At 40.0% G+C, this 23,280-nt stretch overlaps 2 protein-coding genes across 2 annotated transcripts; both read right to left on the bottom strand.

The window, feature by feature from the left end:
- Positions 1 to 97: 97 nt before the first annotated feature.
- On the bottom strand, positions 98 to 10,917 carry perm1 (PPARGC1 and ESRR induced regulator, muscle 1). Its single transcript, XM_050038314.1, has 4 exons — positions 10,815 to 10,917; positions 4,441 to 7,322; positions 4,238 to 4,354; positions 98 to 2,628 (listed from the first exon to the last, which is right to left on the bottom strand). The coding sequence occupies exons 2-4, from the start codon at positions 7,295 to 7,297 to the stop codon at positions 2,540 to 2,542; spliced, it is 3,063 nt and encodes a 1,020-aa protein (XP_049894271.1). The 5' UTR covers positions 7,298 to 7,322; positions 10,815 to 10,917; the 3' UTR covers positions 98 to 2,539.
- A 1,968-nt stretch (positions 10,918 to 12,885) lies between these two features.
- Positions 12,886 to 22,150, bottom strand: c24h1orf159 (chromosome 24 C1orf159 homolog). Its single transcript, XM_050039158.1, has 9 exons — positions 21,971 to 22,150; positions 20,041 to 20,121; positions 19,862 to 19,946; positions 18,013 to 18,108; positions 17,862 to 17,918; positions 16,437 to 16,571; positions 16,256 to 16,281; positions 16,092 to 16,116; positions 12,886 to 15,775 (listed from the first exon to the last, which is right to left on the bottom strand). Exons 2-9 carry the CDS (start codon positions 20,110 to 20,112, stop codon positions 15,672 to 15,674), a joined length of 600 nt encoding a protein of 199 aa, XP_049895115.1. The 5' UTR covers positions 20,113 to 20,121; positions 21,971 to 22,150; the 3' UTR covers positions 12,886 to 15,671.
- Positions 22,151 to 23,280: the final 1,130 nt, after the last annotated feature.

The raw sequence follows: 23,280 nt of genomic DNA, 5'->3' as shown, positions 1-23,280 counted from the left end.
AGTTGAATAAAATTGCATTACACTAACAGGTGCTTCTGTTATTTTGTCCACCCCATTCATATTAATAAAGGCTTAACAGTAGCATCTCTTTGTATAATGTAATGTATTGAACTGCATTAGTTTTTAGTTAGGTGTACCAACTGGCAGCAGCGTGTAACAGTGTCAAACTAACAGAACACTTCCTGTTAGCACTGTGGTTTTTCTTGCACGCATCAACTTGGACAGAGGGGACTGTGATGTATTCATGGTTTTATTGCATTAAAATACTTATTGCACAAAATCAGTCATATATGTAAAATCATATGTACCCAGTCTTGTTTGACAAGAGATATGAAGAAGTGTTCTGATAACAGTCATTTGCTCTTAGATCTTCACACAAAATGTGACAGCAGGTAATGTAGGGGTAATACATAAAAGTGCCTGAGACAGCAACACCTAACAGACATAGCAATTTTATTTTGCGTATGTATACAGGCAGATATATTAAATAGCTACTCTGAAAAGATGACCTCACCCGAAAAATGATCATTTGTATATCAGTCTCTCACCATGTCACCTTGAATTTGTGCAGAAAACATTGTTTTTCTCGCACGCTGCCACAGCAAACGGAGAACCCAAAAAGGCGAACTTTATGAAGTGGAGAGCGTCCACATTTAACAACAGCCAAACTGTATAAAAACTCTCACACAACTCATGCAGTATAACCCAAGTGTGCCTGAGCATGTGTGAGCCTATGAGCTCCAATTCACCCAGACTTTTCACTGTTTCTGGATTCTTCGTTCACCATGGAGGCATGAGAGAAAAAGTTATTTCACAAATTCAATGAATACGGTGGTAAGTTATGAATATACAAAGAATCATTTTGTGGGTGAAGTATTCCCTTAAAGGGGCAAAAAGCAAAACAGTTTGTTACCCTGTTTCAGACTATGCTTACCCATGATGCACAGCTCAAGCAATCACCTACTGAACCTTTTCTTACAACATAAATACAAACCAGGCACATAACTACAACACAGCTTTCTTTCAGCTTTCCATCCCCTTTGTCCTCCTCAACAAAGACGGCCTACATACACTCTGCATCTAATCAGAACCTCTACAGGCTGCTGTTAAACCTTAGCTTGATTACAGCTGTACGACAGACAAAGCCATGACATTCATAAACAGCACGTGTCAAAAAGTGTGAGCGTCTGTGCTTACATAATGGTCCATATATCAACATCAGTTTAACCAGAACTGAAAAAACAGTCATTGAAAGTTGAAAATGCAGATGAAATGTTTAAAGGATGTGGCTGCAGATAAGCTATTATTTTTTATTGTCAGCCAATTCCATAAAAAGGACCAAAACCAACAGTGTAAGTTCATCTCTTTACAACTCACACATCCTGCGTGCGGCTCTCAACCCAAAGCCATTTTGTTCCTGTTAGGTCTCGAATACATACTGATTAAATCAAATCTAATTCAAAATAATCTAAATAATTTCCTATAACAACTTGGTGCTGTTGTTTTTAGCAGTGTAACCATTAGGATGCCTGCTTGTGAGCATGTTCACTTGGTTTTTTTTAAAAATCATTATGCAGTCAGCCTACAAATGTGACATGAACATTTTTGTTTGTCCAATACTTAGTTTTCAATCTCATCTCAAAAATCTCATTTTTTTATTGCGCATTCAGCCTTTTATCACATCCTCTAGAGAGTGTCCCTGCATTTCACTGCACATATTAAAAATATGAATATGTGACAAATAAATCTTTGAATCGTGATCTTGAATCTTGAAACAGTCCATCTGTTGGGAACTTTTTTCAGCCCGATTTGTGACTGAGTATTTTCAGCAGCAGGATCGTGTCTGAGCGACAGCAGTGATACTCAACTTACAGCCCGCAGGTCAAATCCAGCCCCTGATAGGGTGCTGTGTGACCCGTTGACCATTTTCCAATTCACAATGAAAATATATTGATGTGCAATGAGAAATTTTGTACTCTGAATGCAAACAGGGAGCGCAGGAAGTGCATAAAATAGCATCAAAATAAAGCCTGTTTACAGGTTGAGTTTAAAAAAAAAAGTGTCAGGAGAGGATCCCCAGGACCCCCTGACAGAAGTCTGAGGTAAGCCGCAAATATCCTCAAATCCTAGAAGTGCCCTTAGGTACACCTGACCTGTGCTGGCTGCTATAACTGCCCCCTGGCATCTTGTAAGGTGGACCACAGGTAAAGCAAGTTGAGTATCCGTTCTCTAAAATGTCTGTATTCATTGTAATGAAGAGTTTTTGAATAATAATAGAGGAAGAAGCTACATCAAGCTTTGGTAACAGCTGTGTTTGTCATGAGGATCAGTTCATTGTTGGTTTGTCTCTTTTTATGGAATCTGTTGACAACAAGAAACTAAAACTTCCTTTAAATAAAAACCTTCAACTAGCCTCAGGCTGAAAAGAACTTAAAACATCAGTTTTCTTTTAGATTCTGTATTGTAACTTGAATATATTTTTATGGATGGACCCAAGTGAAAATGTTTGGAAATTACTCTTCCCTCTTGCGTGCACATATCAGGCTTCATCTTGAGCAGGATTCTTCTTCTTCACATACTGCCGCAGATACTGGATGGCCGACAGCGCACTCACATTTGCCAGGAGAACTGAACAGGATTTCAATAAAGGTTACTTTGAGGAATTGGTTGTTAATGCACCAAGTTATACAGTGCTCCTAATGTTCAACACTTGAAGCCCCTGAAAACATGGTTTCAAATATTAAAGGTATACTATGCAGGAATCATCAACTACTATTTGTAAACAGTATTGCCAATGAAAGTGAAAGTCAGCCCCAACTTTGTGGTATCTCGTCTTGCTACACTTGTACTTTTATTGGCATGGTGTCTGAGATTATTGTAGCTTCCTCTTGGATGTGTGCTGCTTTCAGTCTGGCACCTGGTCTCTACCTGATAAAGTCTTGACCTCACCTGTGCACCTGCGTGCTGTGACCAGGAACATCCCAAATAAAGCAAACTATTACAAGCAGAAGGCCAGTCTGGTTGCCAGAAGAAAATGTTTGCATTGTACATTTCTGCAAACCACGAACGCATACATTTGTATGTTTAATACTGTACGTATCATATCAACATTTCTGAAGTGACCTGATATATAAGCTGACTTTGTCATCAAGAGGTGGAGAGGACCTAGCAAGACACCTGCCAAGCTGCAAACAACCAACTTACGACAGAACTTAAGACATCGCTGCATTTCCCGCCAGAATAGTTCCACCAAAACTGGGTATTTTAGGTCAAAACATGATCTTTTTCTAACCATAACTGAGGGGTTTTTTTTGTGCCTAAACCTTACCCCACGTTATCCACAGCACTGTTGAAAAGCAAAGTTTGAATGTCGGCTATATAATAACATAAAAATGTAACGTAGCCAGGTTTGCAGAAACGAACAATCCCAACATTTATTCTGTCAATTTGGTTGAGGGCAGAGTCTCTGTGGAAAAATACACCATCACACACTTCTAGTGGGTCATAAGCAATGATTACTTCTGTATGGGTTTATACACTTTCTTTTAGGAAAATCCTGCATAGTATACCTTTAAGTATTTCTCATTGACAACAAGTGTTTTTATTTATTATCTATTAAATGTTCAGCACTCAAAAGCTTACAGAACCAACAGATTTTGAATCCAGTGTTGCTAAACTCAGATTGGTGCACAGGAATACGTGACATCACCTTTCAGGAAGAGGCTGATCTCGAAAAAATGTTTTCAAGGCCTTTAAATATTAAATATTGTGTTACAGACAACAGGTCTTCGTTAAAGGTTTGTATGCGACATTCAGAGCGTTAATACAGCAGCAAACAACTATTTGCTTTGCTTGCTTAGTGAAGATATAATAGCATCCTGAGCAGAGAATGAAGTCACACTCCCTCTTCTCTGTCGTTTGTTGCAGTAAGTCGGTTCAGACTTGCGTGCTTGTTAGTGCATGTGTATCCCAATGGTTAGTTAATCTCTGCTGCTCTGAACCACTTTCATACACGGTTACTGCTGATATTGGGACAGCGTAGCGCCCACCCCTAGTTAACACCATTAGCTCTGTCAGCACCGTTGCTGTTGTTTAGGCACAGTTAGCTGCCAGCTCAGCCACCTCCATGTTGAGAACCATGTGCAGACAACTCATACACTCTGAATTTTGCATCAAGCTCCTTTAATTAGTAGATTAATGACTGTTACAGCTGAATATCAATCAAGGAGTTTCATACCTGCTTTCCAGGTATCAGCACTCTCTGGATCAGAGGATTTTAACACCCAGGAGGCAAAAGCAATGCAGACTAAACACATATCTGACTGCTTCAGTGTGGAGAAGATGCCCTGTCGTCCTGTCAGAGACATAAACATGCACAAAAAAGTAGATTTTATTTCATTGTAGTTTTGCTTTGGATTTTTTGGATTTGCCCAGACTTACTTTTTGTCTGTATAGCCTCAAATACCCTCTGCTGCACAGCCAGCTCTCTAAACAGCTGAGAAGGACTCAGAGAGACTCTCCTCTCAGTGAGGACTGTTACTGGTGGATCAGCACTCTTGATGGTGATCTTCTCTGCCTCAACGGGGAACACCCAGGCACCAGATCTGCTGCACCAGATGCTACCTTTGTCGGGGAAGCGAATCTTCCTCATCAGACTTTTCCAGGTGAGAAATCCATGTGAGGCCGCTGCCCCACAATCTCTGCCCTGGATGAAGGAGCGAGACATGACTCTGATTGGAGAGATGTCGTCCTCCATCTCACAGTCTGCACTCAGGAAAACATAGTCCTGATTTGGGAATGTGAGTTCTCTGACGGTCGGGTGAGAACAGGAGAAAATGGGGATGGGTTTCTCCTCGATGCACGGAAGGTCATGGAGGGGAGAAAATGACCTTTCATCTCTGACTGTACAAAGAGTGAAGTCAAACACAGGAGCCGCTGAAAAGTCCTCTGGATCATAGACGGCGACACACTGGGAATCAGTCTTTGTTCTATCCCCTGTGAAAAAGTATTCAAACACTTCAGGGATGGATATCTGATAATGTTCGCCCAGAAAAGGTGTAGGTGTTAGTTTTTCCAGGCTGTCGCTCGTTTTCAAAACCATGTCGTCCTCCAGAGATGGACAGCTGCTGAGACACGGACTGCCCTCATCGTTACCAAGCAGAACCTGTAGAGATAAATCGTCTGTGATGAGAGCCTGTACGTTACGCACGCTTTTGCTTTTTGTTATCTGTGTCTGCAATGGAAGTTCGCTTGAAATTAAAGCATTCGAGTCCTCATCCTCAAAACATTTCATTTCATAGTCTTCTGAAGGCACAGGTGTCTCCTTTCCCTCGGAGCCTGAGGACTCCTCTTCCTCATGTGCAAAGAACAGAGAGTCACTCCTGCTTTTTTTGCTTTGAGGGTCAGGACTGGGGTTCCTACTGGCGCTAAGAAACTGCCAGTACTCTTCTTCAAAATCAGAGGTGGAAAACTCACAGCTTGAACGATCTGGCTTGGATTCGTCAGGCTGTGTGAAATAATCTGAGTCAGCAGCATCTGACGTGTCCATCAGACCCCCGTCAGATGAATTATACTCCACAGTGTCAGCCACAGAGCTGTGATCATCTGTGACTGGTGTCACTGTGTCTTGTGTTTCCCTGGGAGGGGTTCTTCTACCCATCCTGAGCTGCAAAATGTCATTTATTGTCAGTTTTTCCATCTCATCCCAAAAAGCAGAAATGGCATACACAGGTCGAGTGTGGCCCGCGGCTTCAGCGTATGTTTCGGGGCTGTCGGCCACAGAGCATGGTGTTAGAGTTAACTCAGGAACAGGGAGAAGCTGATCTCCTGAAGAGCAGCCAGATGCCGGAAGATTAACTTCATGTTGTTGGAGTCCAGGTGCATCTGAGGGCGGCGTGCTGTGTGTGTGGTTGTTACATGTGGAGTTGTCATCTGGTATTTTGTCAGAACTTTGGCGAGCAGATGGAAATGTGAGGGTGGGCTCGACGTCGGTGCTTTCGTGACCTTCAGCGTTGGGAACTGTGACAGTGCAAGACAGAGGGCTATCACAAGAATCTCTGTCTGGTGTAAAGTCTACATTGTCATTTTCAGTCAGATTGAACAGATGGCTGTTTTCTGTCAGAGATAATGAGCTTTGGTGTTCAACATTAAGACGCTGAAGGTCCTCCTCTGATTCAGTCGCTGACAGATAGATTTCAGAATCAAAACTGTGAGTGGAGAGGAACTCGGCTGCGTCATCAGACTCCACACTGTCCAACCGTGATGGTTCTTTGGGTGTAAATGTGTCATCAGGCATGGATGCTGAGCTGCTTGGGTCGTGTTGGTATCTGTCTGTCGTTGGCTCTGTAGGAAAATGAGACATCACCAGCTTTTCTAACAAATCATCTTCTTCACCAGACGTTAAAGACACTTGCGATGAATCTGAAATGAGTCCCATGTGAACACTCTCAGGATCTTCTTCACCACCTTGATACCCTTTTGATTTTTGGTTTGTGTGTATGACACACTCTGTGTCCATCCCTCTGTCGGATTCATTATTATTTTTAATTATCTTGCCATTTTCAAGTAATCCCTCCTGCCCAGGTCTGCCCATGTGATTGTCCTTACAAAGTTTTTTTTGTCTTCGTTTTTTTTTCACAGAGGCGGCACGCACTCGCGGTCGTGCAGGACTGTAGTTTACTGTCACGAACCAGCGTTCTTTTTCTGCTCTTAATGCAGCGCCGCTCACACCCTCGCTCACAGCTCTGTCTGTATTGAACGGCTCGTTCACATTTAGCTCCGCTTGGTTGCAAGAAAGTGGGTCAGGTTCCTGTATGGATTTGAGTTCACTCTCTGTTTGTGCATCTCCATCTTCTTCTTTCAGCTCTGATGAGTCTCCATCTGCAGACTGAACATTTAGTTGCTCAGTTTGCAGTGTGGTGTTGTTATTTGTCTCCTCTGTGATGTGCTCTGCTGTGCTGATGGCGGTCGCTTCAGGATAATCAACACATATCTCAGCTTTTGTTGTAAGATCATCTTGTCCTTGTCCTGAACTACTCTCTGTAATCTGCACTGATGTACACTTTACACAACCAGTGCAAGTCTCTCTCTCTGTGCAGCATCTCGCAGAGCTGTGCTGTGGCTCCTGCCGGCCTGTGCACAGCACTGAACTTGGGTTTTCCGAATCATCTGAATCACTGAGGTTCCAGCTATCAGGGCAGGCGAGTGAAGCCTGCAGCAGACAACACTCCTCACTCTCATCGTAGAAGCTCGTCCAGTCGTACTCTCCAATGTGTATGCTGTGATCTAAATCATCCATTTTGATGACTCACATGCTCTTCAATCTGGAAAACCAAAACAAAACATAAAGGTAAGTGTTAGAAGGTTGCAGATTTAACCCTCCGGTCCCCCTTATAAAAAATCACACCTGTCTCCTTCTGGACATTTTTCATCCTTGTTGAAACACAACCATAAAAATATTAAATATTAATAATTTTTCTACTTTTTTTGCTTAAATCTTTCAACCAACTCCTACTCAGATTATACATATCAAATATTCAATCATTTCAAGGATTTTTAACCCTTTATATGCCATTTTCTTTACATGAAATCACTGTTACTTTTATGAAAAAAACATAAATTATGAATAACTTTCTATATAATAAATGTTGGATGGAATTTTTTTTTTCTAATTATCACAGTCTGGGATATGTGAATGATTAATAACAACACCAATTTTGATGCATTATTATTTTTTTGTGCAGTTTCAATTTTTCAATAAACACAGACACCTTTCCCCCTCGGGATGTTTTTCGTCCTTGTTGAAAAACAACCATAAAAATATTAAATATTAATATTTTTTGCTTAAATCTTTCAACCAACTCCTACTCGGATTATACATACATGTGTGTGTATGTATGAGAGAGAGAGAGAGAGAGAGAGAGAGAGAGAGAGAGAGAGGTGAGAGAGAGAGAGAGAGAGAGAGAAAACAGTAATGTAATCTTGCAGCAACCTGCAGCTCATAATTTGCAATTTTTAGCTATGCACACATACACACAGACACACATCAACACTAACCTAGCATTTATTTTTTAAATTTTTTTATGCAACAATGGCTCGCAAACCTCACTCATGAAAAAATAGGAGAAAAATACAGGCAATTTTACTGCTTATTATTTAGTGTATGTTTGCTCTGCTGGGGAAGCAGGAGAAATTGATTGAAATGACACACACACACACACACACACAAACTAATGTTGCATGTTTTATACAGACCACACTGTCACATCCTCATGAGCACAGCAAGACCATTTTTTGAATGCATTTGCCCTCCCTGTTAGGGGCCTATAGTGCTTCAAGTGGCCAAACCAGGAATTGCATTGAAAAGACAGCAGGGCCCCAAAAATGGAAATTGGCTCCATCTGGTTTTTTTTTTTTTTTTTTTTTACCATTCTTGGGTCTCTCTAACCAACCTGACTGCCAGAGATAGAAAAAAATAACGTTTTTTTATGTAAATTGAAGGGAAAAAATGTTGTTTTAATGGGTTTCAATGGGGACGTTTTCTAAGGTTTCTGACCAAATGTCATGCTATATGCATGAACACAGCCAAAGTTATCAAAAAATAAAAACTGAAAAATGACTGAAAAGGACGTTTTCCGTCCGAGGGGGACCGGAGGGTTAAGTATTCTGCATGAAATATAATAAAATGCTGCAAGTCACGAGCAAGTACCGAGTTACTGTGATGAGAAGCAATAATGTAAAATCCAGTCCCTGCTATAAGTCAAGCAAATCAAATCATTGCTCGGGTCAAGCAAGTCACATGTTGTCTGAAATTGTGATGATCCTGTTATCCATGAAAGCTAACATTTGACCAGCCGATAAGCTAATCAGTTAGCCTAAGGGACACAGTCCTCTGCATTCTTTGTAGTGACAGTTGAAGTTGGATGTTGCAGTGGTCGTGTCACTGATGTTTGAGCTGCAGAGCTTGCATGTCATGGCTCTCTTCTCACCACCATCATTAACAACATAATCCTTGTGTGATATCTGTCAAGTTTATCTTCATGTGTTTGTGCCCAGTTCCTGTTTTATTTTGAAATGTGTTCTCATTGTGTTTCTTTTACTTCCTGAGTTTTCCCACCTGTGTCTTGCTCCACTCACCACTCACCAGTGTTTCCTATAGCTCACAGTCCATAGCTGCCCCTGATTCATACTTGTCTGTCCAGCTGGCTTGACCTAAATACACCTCTGACTGCTTCCCAGTTGAACACAATTTGGAGGTAGGCTTTGAGATCTTCTACATGTGTGAGATTTAGGATTATACAATATAAGATTCTGTGCAGAGCATATATATTACTCCTGGTAGATTATCCAAGATGGATGACAAACATCAAGATTTCTTTATTCCCCTTGCTCTGGGACTGTCCAGCTGTTAAAACATCTAGTTAGAGGCGATATCTCTTATGTCAGAGTTTTTCAATGTCAATTTCCCAGTGTGCCTCCAAGTATGCTTGCTGAGCCTGAAGTTGGATAATAATGTTGGTGTAACTGTCGTGCGCCTATGGACACTGGGTTGCTTATCTATTAAGAGACTAATTCTTCTGAACTGGAAGGAACGTGAAGCAGCCTGCTTCACAAGGGACCCCTGGCTGATGGAATATCTGGACTTACTAAACATGGAACGGGCAGCCTGCCTGTTAAAAGACTTTGATAAGGGGCTGGAAGGCCACTGGGACACTGTCTGTACACTTTTAAAACAGTTTATACACAAAGGATGTATGAGATCCATTTGTCGCCTTTGTGTGTTCATGCTCTCTAGCCTTTTCCTCATGTTTGATTCCCTGGTTTTTGACTCTGCTTGGATTTATGGACTTCTTGTGTGATTTCCCTGAATGGGTTTTTCTGTCTTCATGTGTTTGACCCCTGATCTCCTACGAAAAGATTTGGAATTGATAAACTGTTCTTGGTGTTTGATGTTTCTCTCAGCAACTGAGTCCCAGTTTTACACTAAGTCACTACACCTTGACTCTAAACTTCATTATTCTTGGACTAGCCTCCTCCATGATAGCTTCGTTATGCATTGGCCTCTGCTGGACTACCCCGTCTTAGTTGGTTGCCAGATTTGCACACATTGCACTAGAATTGTTTTTGTTTTTTTATCAGTGTTAGTCAAGCAAGTCTTAAGTCAAGTCATGTGACTTCAGTCCCCCACCTCTGACCCTGGGTATCTCCGCCGGGTTAGATTCAAAATTATATCAACACATCTGAGTTAAAAATAGAGCGTGTATTTGTATGAAGCTTAACATCGCTGGTAATCAGCTGTCATTATTTAACTGTTGTGTGGAAAGCAAACAAGCTCCTGTATTAGTGCAGAGCCTGAGAGGTGAAGAGCTCAGAGAGCAGCTAAGCAACACCAGAACACCGAGGTCACAGGATCCATAACAGACCCCAAAATACTTTGGTCATGTGACATGATATGAAAAAATCAGCTGTCCAATGTCAGGGCACAACAAGCTGTATCAACTTAACAAACAAGCTCAGTGGTGGTTGTTGATGCTACGTGATATAAACATTAATATCTGATATTAAACAAATTAAAATTAAGTCAGCTCTAATAAATCATTTTGTATTTGATCATGTTTTGTCGTAGCTGCAGGGGAAGAAGTTTACATCATATTTCAGGTGTGGAGTTATTAGGATCACTCAGGTGTAATTTCAACTGCTCTCTGTCAAAGTCATCTAAGGTCTTGTCCTCTACATTATCATTACATTACCAACATGAAGCACACAGCTACAGTAAATCCATGTTAATGTGTCTCTGTGGTAGCAAGAGAACCTACCTGTTGCAGAAGGACGAAGTGTCCACTGTGAAGGTGTCAGTACTTTCTCCCTGCAGGGACATTTCAGCTCTGATGTCCGTCTGTCCTTGCATATGTCAGACGGGGGCCTGGCACTCAGCTGTTATAAATAGAGTAGTATGTCCAGTCACATGTAGCTGCAGACATCCGTCCCTCTATTACCAGAGCTATGACATTTCACTACCTTAAAATACCAGCCCTGTCACAGTTATTAGAGGTGATGTCAATAATCAATTCTATTCTATTATTGACATGATATAAGTTTAAGGGACACACTGACACATTTAATGGATATTTTATAAATATTGTGCATTTATTCAAAATGACAAAGTCTGAGCAAACATCAGAACTTTTTATTTTTGCAAATATTTGTTTTTATTAACAGTGCAGGTTTCCATTCGTGCATTTGAAAATATTATTCAAAAAGAAAAAGTAAAAGTACAAAGAAACTTATCCAAAAACAAAAGAAAATAGGCAAAGAACAATCACCAAAAAAATAAAAAGATAAATAAAAAATTAGATGACATATTAAATATAAGGATACTATTTCTTAAATATATATACAGAGAGGAAAACACCAGATCTTTTTTATGAAGTTGTGCAAACATTATTTCTTTTTAAATTTACAAGAGTTGGATTTTTTTTTTTTTTTGGCTTCAAAATATATATATATTTTTTTATCACAAAACTTTGCTGCATCATTACAATCCCAGTAATGACAGAGTATTTAGCATCTAGCCTTAGTCTCAAGTCTTACACACACACCACACACACACACACACACACACACACCACACTTGTGGAGTTTTAAAAAATGCACCTGTCTTACTTTAAATCACTGTTTTCTCAATAGAGTCTGGCTTTAGAAGAGAGCTATATAACAGCTTTGTTTTCCCGCTGGAAATCATTGTCTGCTATTAAGTGAAAATATTTTATATAGTATACACTTCAGCGGATATTGATACTTTTTTTTAGGTGGCTAAAATACATTTTGTTGCTGACCCCTCCACAGCAGTAGATTGCGTAGCTTCCATGTCGGACTCCAGCCTGCTTCTCAAAAGTGGGGGCCTTCCGACTGACATCTACTGTAGGTAATATACTGTCAAGAGATAAGTACTCCATACAACTCCCCAATCTAAACTATCCCTGTAAGCCACACAGGCTGCCTATTCTTAAGTTGCCTCCCCTTCACACTTAATAAATCTATTATAGCATTATAGCACACAAGTAGCACACACTGTACCAGTTGAGCTACTGTTGCACAGCAACAGACCCTGTTCTTTAGTGATGGGTTATACCAATGACACTCAACTAGCAGCTCATGCGCCAAATCTGGCCCGCAACAGGGTGTCAGTTGGTCCCCCCAACGATTTTCCAATTCTTAATAAAAATAAGTTGATTTACAATGGGATTTTTCTTGCACTTTTAATGTAAATAAGGTGCTAGGTTCCATCAAAATAAAGCTTATTTATATAAAAAGAAATGCTAGGGGAGGTTTCACAGGAGCCTTGATAGAGATCCGGACTAAGCCCTGAATGTCCTCAAATCCTAGAAACGCCTGAGTATAGCTGACTTGTGCAGGGCTTTTGCAACTGGCCTCTGTTCACCTGTCATTTTGTAAAAGCGGGCCTTGGGCAAAGCAAGTCCAGTATCCCTGGGTTACACCTTGAAGAAAATGGAGGTCAATTGAGATACACAGGCTCTGTTCACATTATAGGAAAAAAAATATTTTTGTGAAGTTTTTTTGATATTGTAAGTATGATCACCAATTTTCATTTGTATTCATTGCGTGGAATGATTATATACATTGTTGGTCTTGTGGGTTACTGAGCGTTTACCATCTCAAATCTTACACCTGAAGACGCAGACTGGGCAGACAACTGATGTTGTAGTGCCGCTGCCCAGCCTGTCCTCAGATGTGGGATTTAAGATGCTAATTGTAACACAGGAAAGAAACAGTTCTTCAACAAAGTATTCAACTTTGTCTTTGAAAAATATAAAGTCTAAATTGTGTCACAAAAAAACAGCAGTGTGAGAAACACTGGTTATGGAAAGGTGCTTTATTTCTCCAAACCTCACACACATCCTCAGAACATTCTTCATCATGGCACTGAAAGTAGAATATGTACATCATTACAAAAACAATACATCATTTGTATAAAACAATATGTACACGTTCTCAGCTTGTGGTCGTCTGTACAACAACAAACACGTTAAGCAAAAGAGGGGAATATTCATGGAATGATTGCTGCCTTTTTATCTGGTTCACTTCATGTTGCTTCACATTTACTGAAGACGGCGAGGACTTTTGAGAACCTTAGTGTTGTCGAGATATAAAACTAAATGTCATTAAATACCATGTAGCAAATAAAGCTTGGATATCTAGCCTTGTGTTAGGACTGTGTACAGTAAAGGCCACTGGATAATAATATAATTCTGTTATTCGTCGCATCATGGTTAAATGTTTCCTGGCTGCGTTTAAAGCTCACAATGGCACAGTAATCACAGTAATGGCACACAGTAGACGCCATTTTCTTCAGACGACATTTGGCAAAAGTTAAGAGTAGTCAAGTAAATTTCACAATGCAACTATGATGTTGCCATCTATACGAAAAAAATCAATCACACTTGATGGCAAAAAGTTGTTTGGGTATTTCTTTTAAAAATTAGGGTCCAACATCAGCTGACGACCTCAGACGAATAAAGTGCACGAGGTTACAGTGAGTTTATGTTTTGTGAGAGCGACATGTTCGAATTTAGATCTAAGTCATGGAACAAATTTGTATTCAAACATGATTTGGAGGAGCATAGAGCTCCGTATGACAAAAAATATGACTTCACCTCCTTCATGTTCGCCTGGGTCTGTCCTGGAATGCAGTTTCAAGGCGCATGACTTGTTTTACACATGTAATACATTCACCTTGGTTAAGCTCACAAAAATAATAAATACAAATGCAATAATAAAAACACAAAGAGCAAATAATCATCCAGACAGCGCCTACAAGTCCCACTCTACCAGAAGAACTCTAAATGCTACTAAACACATCATTTATTCTGTTGGTCTGATTTTAATCAGTAGAACTCAGTGCACAGTCAGAAAATGCAAATAAATATCACATGTCTAAAAAAAACTAATTAGCAAACACAGATTTCTATCGAAGGTCACTGGGCCGTCTCTTTGTCCAAAAAATATTACTGTCACTCAACTTGGTCTCTGGCTCTATTAATCTTTGCTTTAAAGGAATAGTTTAACATTTTGGGAAATGCACTCATTTGCTTTCTTGCAGAGAGTTACAGTATATGAGAAGATGGTTAGTAAGGCTACAGCAAGCAGCTGGTTAACTTAGCTCAGCACAGCGCTCTGTTCAAGTATGAAATAAAAATAAATCTGCAAGCAGCTCATTAATTATCATGTTAGGCCTTGTTTGTTTAAAGAGACAGTTCACCCCCAAATAAAAAATGCATGAGAACTGGATACAGTGCTAAAGGTGGCGCCTCGTTCATTCCACTCCAAATGTATCCACTGATTTGCAGGCATCTCTTCTCCAACATATGTAAGGGACAAAATCTTTTTCGGCCCAATGGCATCACGTGATGGATCCCGAAGTTGTAATTCCATGGTTTGGCCACTATGTTAAATTGGCCTCAAAGCCTGGAGCTGTTCCTGAGGGTTTGATATCACTATGCAGAAGGAAGCGTGCATCTACTCATGGACGAGAGACTCGTACTTGTGACAGTGTGTGGTGTGAACATTAACGTTAGCTAGCTCAGAGGTGCTAGGTGAGCTAGTAGTAGATGCACACTTCCTTCTGCGCAGTGATGCAGTTAAAGGGTGTAGTTAGGTAAAAGGAAAGAGTTCCTACACGAAACTGCTCACAACAAGGTCTGTGAATTATCTTGAGTAAGTGGGTCATGATTTCTGGAGAGAGACACTGATGTTGAGTTTTTCCAACATATTTCTTTTTGGCGCCTTGAGCACCACAAGCTGAGTGTCATCTAATTCCATTATATTGAAGGCAGACATCTCTACCGCCGATATCTCCAGCACTCCACAGCTCACACCAAAACAATCTAGATTGATAAATAGTACAGGTGAGAGGGAAAATATATATTTTTGATTTTTTGGTTGAACTGTCCCTTTAAGCCAAAAACAACCCAAAGTGGAAAAATGGTAGTTTTCTGGAACAATGCAGTCCGTACAATGAGGAATTGTGTTTTTTCCACTTCAATTTTTATACAGATTAAAAGAAGTAAAACGTGTATTTATAGTTATTATATTATGTATATTATTATAATAATTGTTAATTTCCCCTTATTGTCAAACTATTCCTTTTTTTACCCGACAGGTTCACACATTCATGAAACCCATCACTTCAAGTCATCTCAACTAAACACACACACCATCAAACAGCAGTTAAAAACAGTCCACTAACAGTGTTTCGACTTAAAAGAACAAAAGGACAGAACCTGAAGTGCTGCGTGAGAGGGAGTAAAATACAAAACCAACCTGTGATTCAAATTTACAGAGAAATACTGAAACTATTTTCCCTGTGCTGATTACGTTGTCGTGTGGTAAACTCAAATGTAATATCAGAGACTTTGATGGGTCAGTTACTGGATACTTTTTTGACATTAAACAGAGAAAAAGTCACTGCCCTAGTGACAAGAGAGCAGCAGAAGCAGCTACAGTTAAATATGGCCGCTTACGTACGAGTCAACTGGTCTTTCTTCACAATGCTGCTGAACCTTCACATGATAATAAAAATCTTTCCTGAGCGTTCTCTCTCCTACCTGCACCACCTCCCACTCCCACCCCCCCTCCTCTACCGCCTCCTCCTCCTACACATTATAGTCTTGGGTGGCGGTTGTGGTGGGCACGGTAGCACTGTTCAGTGTTGATGTCGCAGAGGGCCGCTCCCTCCTGACATATCTTGGCTTCCTCACTTCAAAGGAAACACAGAACAAGAGGAAACATATAATCACTGTTAACAAGAGGAGACATGCAGTGGAACGGCTCGATGGCCTGTTCTGTGCTTTTAAGAACAACTTATACGCCTGAGATCGTCTCTTTTAGTGCCTGCCATTGCTACAACAGTCCTCAAGCATGGAGCAATCCTCACCAACGTTACCAAAGACTCATGTGTAATGTTTTGACTGCTCTGCATTTCTCAATAGCTTCACATTATCTTACAACCTGTTCAGCAAGGTCGGAGTTTCACAACAGGAAGTTAACAGACTAGGATAGTGAAGTTGTTTTACCTGTCGAGGAGGGAATCATGACAGCCTAGCAGGGAGAAAGAAACTGAAATTATCATCTTCCCTTTGACACACATTTACAAATGTCTGGACAACAACAGAGTCACAAGGCTCCAAAAACACTTCAGTGTGTGATAAGTGCCCAACAAACAACAAAATGGACTTACTGTCTCACTTGGTTGGAATATGAAGGCTGTAAAGTACACAAAACATTTTGCATTTGAGTTTAACTGACTGAAAGCATAGAAATTAAACTGTTTTCAATGTTCTCTAAGCACTTTCATGCTTTATCATATTCATTTTAATGGATGTGGTGGGTAATTTGTATCAGAGCTGTGCAGCACTCACCCTTGTTGCGGCGGTAGAAGATGCTCGGGAGTCGGTTGGAGCGTTTGAGGTAGAAAAAGGAGGCGACAGAGAGGATCAGGAACAGGCTGATCAACAGTGTTCCCAAAAGAAGAGAGGCTGCCACACCTGGCCCTCCTGCTCAGGACCATAAGCACAGAACAGGAAACAGCTGATAAGACACGTGGTGAATATCTTACCAGCCGCTGCAGACTGTTACTCTATTGTCATACACAGAAAAGTGTACTATTCTATTAGCTAACATAAAGCTGGGGGCGGCAGAGATCTGGAAAAGGCAGGATTTGAACGCACACCCTCCTCCTGCAGCTCCTCTCTCTCTCTCTGTCCTAAGCCCCTCCCACCAGACGACCACAGGGATATGCATATGCTGTATACAATAACCCACAGTTTCCAATACATGTATTTATTTCATCTTCTTTCATTGTAGAGTTGCCCAAACCTCACCCACTTAGCTTCCTCTTGCCCCACACTCTTTCTCTGTTTATCAGAACACAAATGAGACAAGAATTAGACGACTAGCCCCACAGCCCCTCCGTCTCGCTCCATGCTGCTGTGTGAGCCCGCAGCAGCTCAGAAGATGGACCTTCAGTCGGCAGCTGTAGCAACTTAAATTCGACCAGCACAAACCCACCCAGCACTGGGTGTCACAGCAAGCTGGTGGCCAGCAGCAGTGCCGGATCTAATCTGTGTAATGGCAGCAACAGAAAGTTTGCTGATCTGGCAAAGAGTCGGGTCTGTCCAGTCTCCAGGAGCTGGGGTTTGTCCTGGCTGAATTTGGTTTGCTGCAGCCGCTGACTGGGGGTGCATCTCCGGAACTGCTTCACACTCTCCTCCCGGTGAGGTGGTCTGTAGAAGCGCAGAGTGAGGCGGGGATGCTTCAGAGAGACAGTAATGCCTAAATAGATGCCTGTTTGAGAGAACTGACCTGTGTCTGTGTTGCAGTGAAAAAGGCTACACTGTGATACTAACTTTCTCTGCAGGACTCTTTGCCATTGAATCAGACTTTCACTGAAGAGACATGCACACACATCTGCATTTGTAGAACAGCTAACAGGAACGCTCTCTTTCCGAAATCATCTGTGATTGGTCAAAGACTCCCGTTACAGTCTAGATTTTCGATAGTCTGAAAACAGAGCCAAGAGGAGGTGCAGGAGAAGTGCAGATTTCTCTCAGTCCACTTGAATTACAATATGCTTAAAGTTTATGATGTGATTTTTGCCAAAATGAAACTACCTACCCCAGCTTTACATTTTTAAATTAATTTTACTATATTACCCCTTAAGGTTGGTTCTTTGATTCACTTTGACTTTCGTAATGATTCAGACTTGTATACACAGCTACAGAAAATGCTGAGAAATAAACATGAGGAAATAAGTAAATCAGCTGACTGTGAATTTGATATCTTACCAATTTTAGGAATGACAGTAGTTACGGTCGTGTGATTTTTCCTCTCCACTGTGTAGTCTAGCGTGCACACAAAAAGGGCAAATTGAAAAAAGACACAATTCAGTGTAGCATTCAGATTTCTGCTTACGAACAGACAGTTCCCAGTCCTTACTGTAGGTGCAGATTGTTATGTTCTCCAGATCCACAGCTGCTGAGTCACAGAATATGCAAACAGTGTTGCTGTTCTCAAGGACACGCAGGAAGCATCCTGAAGAAGCCAAAACAAGAACATATTTCACTTTTTTAACCCTTTGATACCCTTGTACTAACAAATCATCTATTTCACCCTGTACTTTAACAGACAAAGATAAAACTGAACATGACAAAATGATATGCCTTTCATATTTACCTACATTAATTGCTTTATACACTGTATTTATAGCATGTTTCTTGGTATGCACCAAAAGAGAAACATTTTGCTGAACTAATCCAGTTTTAAAAGTGTGCAAGTTTAAAATGGACAATGACAAAAAGTTGTTTTCCTTTTTCACACATTGCCAAGGATTAGCATAATGCATAAGCACAGGGATTTGTACAGGCTGTTGTTAAAGTTTCAGTCCTTTCACTGTGTCTTTATAGCTGCAGTGGCAAACTGTCTCCTTTTTTTTTCGGTCAAAAATCCACCAACATAATCTTGGACTTAACTTCTATAGCACTTTTCAAGTCTTCGACCACTCAAAGTGCTTTAATACGACATGTGCCATTCACCCATTCGCACACTGGTGGGCCTAGGCTACCGTACAAGGTGCCACCTGCTACTCAGTTAGCATTCACTCGCACTCACACACTGATGGGACAGCTGTCAGGAGCAATTTGGGGCTCAGTATCTTGCCCAAGGATGCTTCAACATGCTGGCTGTAGGAGCCGGGGATCGAACTGCCGATCTTCTAGTCTCGCCACCAGACAATCAGAGATCTCCGCCTTCTGATAGTCTGGGGACACTCCTTTCTAAAGTGTGTTTAACACACCGGAGAAAACGGCCGGCAACAAAGCAACGCCTCTTGCATTTTTGAAAAGAACACGACCTCCCGGAAATGTGCGCTCCCCCTTTTCTCGTCCGCAAGGAAACAAGCACACAGAGAGCTTGAAAATGGATGCCGAGAAATTTAACTCGGTTTTATCAAACGTGTGCTTACAACAACTTTGTTTTTAACTTTCAACTTTTAACGCAGTCGGACTATGTTTACGAGCACAAGAGTTCAGCGAGCCACCGAAGGACCGCCCTGTGGATTTACTATTAGTTCTGCAACGTATGGAGTTTTTTTAAACTCTGAAATTGTATCCGCCCATCTAAACACAAAATCAGGGAGAAAGACATCAGTCTTTAGTTAAGCAAAGCGTCTAAAGACTGACTTGTGAGTCTACCGATCTTCCAATTAGTGGACAACTACCTCCAAACTGCAGCATATCTCCTCACTGTCATTATGTCTTTTAATGAACTCTGAAAGGTTTACTATGCAGGTTTGTTACTTCCTGTTTGTAAATGCGCTTTCCAGCAAAAGTGAAAGTAAAAGCCAACCCCAGATTCTTGTTTAGCAATTCAATGTGCTGTATTTGTGGTTGTCTCTTGGATACATGCTGCTTACGGTGTGGAACCTGGTCACTACCTTTTTATACAGGGTTGACCTCACCTGAGCTCTGTGGGGGGTGCACGCCCATAAACCTCCTGAACACAGAATAAAGGAAGAAAATACAGGCAGAGGGCAGAGTCTCTGCAGAGAGATACACCACCGCAAACTTCTAGTGGGTCTAAGTATGATCGAGAGAGATAACATCTGTATGAGTCTACACATTGTTTAGGAAACTCCTGCATTGCGTATGTTTAAGTAATTATATGAGACAGACTGATTAATGACCAGAGCGTCAATTTCTAACTGACAATAATGAAATAACAACGATTTTACAAGGTCAAAACTCTTGGTGACATTGTGTATACGTGTAAAAAAGACCATCCACCTTACCTGGCTCACAGTGGGTGTCATTTGAACATGAAATATTCACTCTCTGTTTCTCGCCACAGCACTCAAGTGAGTTCTGATGTAAAGCCTGCAGACAGAACAGCATTCACAGATTAACAAATCAGTGCGACCTCAACAAAAGTTCACGTCGGCTCTCGGGCTGAGGAACATCTAGTCCCTACCTTAGTTACAGGTGTCTCTGGTCGGATAAGAATCACAGTTGCAGCCAAGACCAGAAGGAATGACAGAGCCATAGTCGAACCCTGGAAGATCAGAACAGACTTGAATTAGATACACATCAGTGACTTTGACAGGACACACTGTAGGACAAATACCTTTATATTTTTAGTCCAACAGGAAAGAAGAATGATAAAATATTATTTGACTGGTTGGATAATCATCTGACAAACATTGTATTTAATTATAAGGAAAACTAGAATAATTCGAACAAGTTGGAAACGTCCTGTCTTGTGTACTATGCTGTTTATTGATCAAACAAAATGGAACAATAAAGCTGGGTATAATACACAGTGGAGACAGTCTGTACAAATGTCTGGCCACATTTGTGGTACTTTTTATTTATTCTTTAATCATTCAATCTTGACAATAGGCTGCATTACATTTAGGCAAAGTTCTTGTACAGCAAACAACATTAAATATTAGTTTAGCTTCTTCTGGTAAATGAAAAAGGGGTACTGCAGAAAAAAACAGACTGACGTTCTCAACTTTAGGTGTACCAACACTCAAGCATCTATTTTGTGGATTCTGCATGCACGATAATATCAGCACGTCATCGGTATCGGGCCAATATTGGCTTTAAAATTAACTATCAGAATCGGCAAACATGCTTCTTCTTACTTTGCACAATGAATGAATATTACATACATTTCAAAGTATTGTATTTCATGTCTCACGGTAAGAGTATTCATGTATAATATAATGTTAATTCCACTACGGGAGAGACCTGGTGATCAATAAAACTAGGTGGGTAAAGAAGTGGATATATCAGTATCAGGTTATCGGCCAAATAAGTGGTTATATATCGGCACCAGATATCTGCAAAAATCCAATATCGTGCATCCCTATTCTGCACTGGTATCACACATGGACAATCCACAGCTGTTTTATTAAATTCTTAAATGTCTGTAAGGCTGACATTGTGTTTATTTGGAGTTAATTAAGTCTTGCTCCCCTTCACATGTCACAGAACAGTCTACCATATCAGGATTTTTGGGTCAATGTTCAAAGTTGTCTCTTATAAGCACAAGGTCGATAAGATCACTAAGGTCTTCCACTGCTTTACTTTTAAATGTTCCTCATGAGTCCCATTAAAGTGCTGGTGAGAGCGCTTTCTGTTTCTACGCCCCTAAAATGTGGAATTCGTTAACTACTTTAATGTGAAGAAACATTACAGTCTTGATTTTTAAGCTTTAACCATTGGTTTTTACCGTCTTGTATCTCTCCTGTTCATTTTTACTCTATTTTATGTATTTATTTATTTACTTACTCTCTTTTTAATATATGGAGTTTTGATGATCTTTTTTGTTAGTTTGCTCTGTTATGCTTGGTTTGCTTTTTTAATATTCTATTGTCTTGTGTCTGAGTCATTCCAGTTTTGCTAAGTGGAGCACTGCATGTTCGTATGAAAGGTGTCTATATAAATAAAGTTGAGTTGGTTGATAGCATAACACATCTGATAAGTGAAAACTATCCTCTGGCTGAAGATAAGTTACATGTTTGATACTGATCAATGCTGCACCCAAACTGTACAGATAAGTCCCCCACAATCACAACACTTTAACTATACACACAGCTAACTTTTTTTAATGGATCATAACTTTAGTGTAAAGAGTTAAACAACATATTCAATGTCTCAAAGATGGCATGAAATTAGCTAACGTCAGTCACACAGGAAACAACCAAGGTGTTTAGCTAGCTAGCACCTGTCACTGGGATGAAGTTAAATCGTGATAGCGCTCACAGTCAGAGCTGAAATATCGATGTCAGTGTTACAGAGGCGGATCTGATAATCTATTTACACCTGTTTAACATTATGGGGTCATGTTTACAATCTCAGACTGAGCAGCTGCACATAACAAAAAGTTCACTCACCAGCCAAACGCTCGGCTCCGGCCTGACCAGACTCCTCGGTGTGGTTTAATCAGCGTCAGGTCAGGTCCGCCGCACAGGTCCGATCAGAAACACACCGACAGTTACAGCAGATATGTCTTTAACACACCTCCAGACACGGACAGACACTCAGTGCGTAGCTCATAGCTACCTGCTTTCATTTAGCATGGACACTTCCGGGTGAGGTTTTCAGAATAAAACACTGGCAGTGTTTATATTTCAGGATGTCTGCCTATAAAACTAAGTAAAATTAAAATTAAAATTCTGGCGAATACTAAAAATATAGAAATACAACAACTAATAATTATTATTACAATAATAAATTCTTCTTCTTATTATTATTATTATAAATAATAATGATAATAAATTATTCTTCTTATTATTATTATCATTATAGTCTTGTGTGTACAGTTATTTCCCTTTAGTGCGTTTTCTATAAATATATTTTTTAAATATTTTTATCCCAGACAGATATGTTCAATATATATATATAATATTCTATTTTTTAATCTTTATTTTTTTCTATGTAAGTATACATTGTCACCCCCCTTTTTCTGCCTGTGCTTTGAGCTGCTGTGACATGGGAATTTACCAAGTGTGGTATTAATAAAGTTTATCTTATCTTATCTTATTATTATTATTATTATTATTATTATTACATTTAAAAAATATATAATTAGAAAATATAATTAAATTATAATGGAAGAGGGCTGTTTATTTATGAAACATGTAAAGTGAAAACTAATGTAAAATACAGATGTGTTTAACTTTTGGGAGTCATCTAGGGAATGGACTCAGTGCTGAGTTGAAATTGTGTTGCTCCCTGTTTCAAAAAGCCTTCAAATGTAAAATGATTAAAATGTAAAATAACTGAGGATCACAGAGTATAATGTTTTCAGTTACTAATTTATTTATTTCCTTTCTTTGATATTGTTGATATCCTGAGTTATCCTTTGTTTGATAGGCAAATAAAAGCTTTGGGATTCAGCCTATTCCTTTTTTTGGGTTATAGACTGTGAGAAAATTTGATATGCTGTGCGTATGTATGTATATGTATATATGTATTCTCATTACTGTACAATATATTTTCAGAAAAGATTGAAAGGGAGAATACTACACGACAGCTGCATATATGTGTATTTGGATACATTGACACATTGCTTGACTATATATGACGCTATTTGTTGACATGCCTCAGTAAAACACATTTGAAACAAACTGTGAGAAAGTTTGTGTGTTTCTCAACATGTATGTAACCAAAATCAAAATTATTCATTGAATAATAATAATAA

Source organism: Epinephelus moara, chromosome 24 (assembly GCF_006386435.1).
Source record: "Epinephelus moara isolate mb chromosome 24, YSFRI_EMoa_1.0, whole genome shotgun sequence".
In the NCBI taxonomy this organism is placed as follows: domain Eukaryota; kingdom Metazoa; phylum Chordata; class Actinopteri; order Perciformes; family Serranidae; genus Epinephelus; species Epinephelus moara.
Note: the sequence above shows the minus strand (reverse complement) of the source record. Positions and strands in the feature narration are given on the sequence as shown.

Coding starts and splice junctions, on each gene's coding strand:
- perm1 (XM_050038314.1), bottom strand. CDS start 7,297: ATGGATGATTTAGATCACAGCATACACATTGGAGAGTACGACTGGACG. Junction 4,355..4,440: donor TGAGGCTATACAGACAAAAA/GTAAGTCTGGGC, acceptor TGTCTCTGACAG/GACGACAGGGCATCTTCTCC. Junction 2,629..4,237: donor TGCTGATACCTGGAAAGCAG/GTATGAAACTCC, acceptor AATCCTGTTCAG/TTCTCCTGGCAAATGTGAGT.
- c24h1orf159 (XM_050039158.1), bottom strand. CDS start 20,112: ATGGCTCTGTCATTCCTTCTGGTCTTGGCTGCAACTGTGATTCTTATC. Junction 19,947..20,040: donor CAGAGACACCTGTAACTAAG/GTAGGGACTAGA, acceptor TTCTGTCTGCAG/GCTTTACATCAGAACTCACT. Junction 16,572..17,861: donor TACTGTCATTCCTAAAATTG/GTAAGATATCAA, acceptor GGTCCTGAGCAG/GAGGGCCAGGTGTGGCAGCC.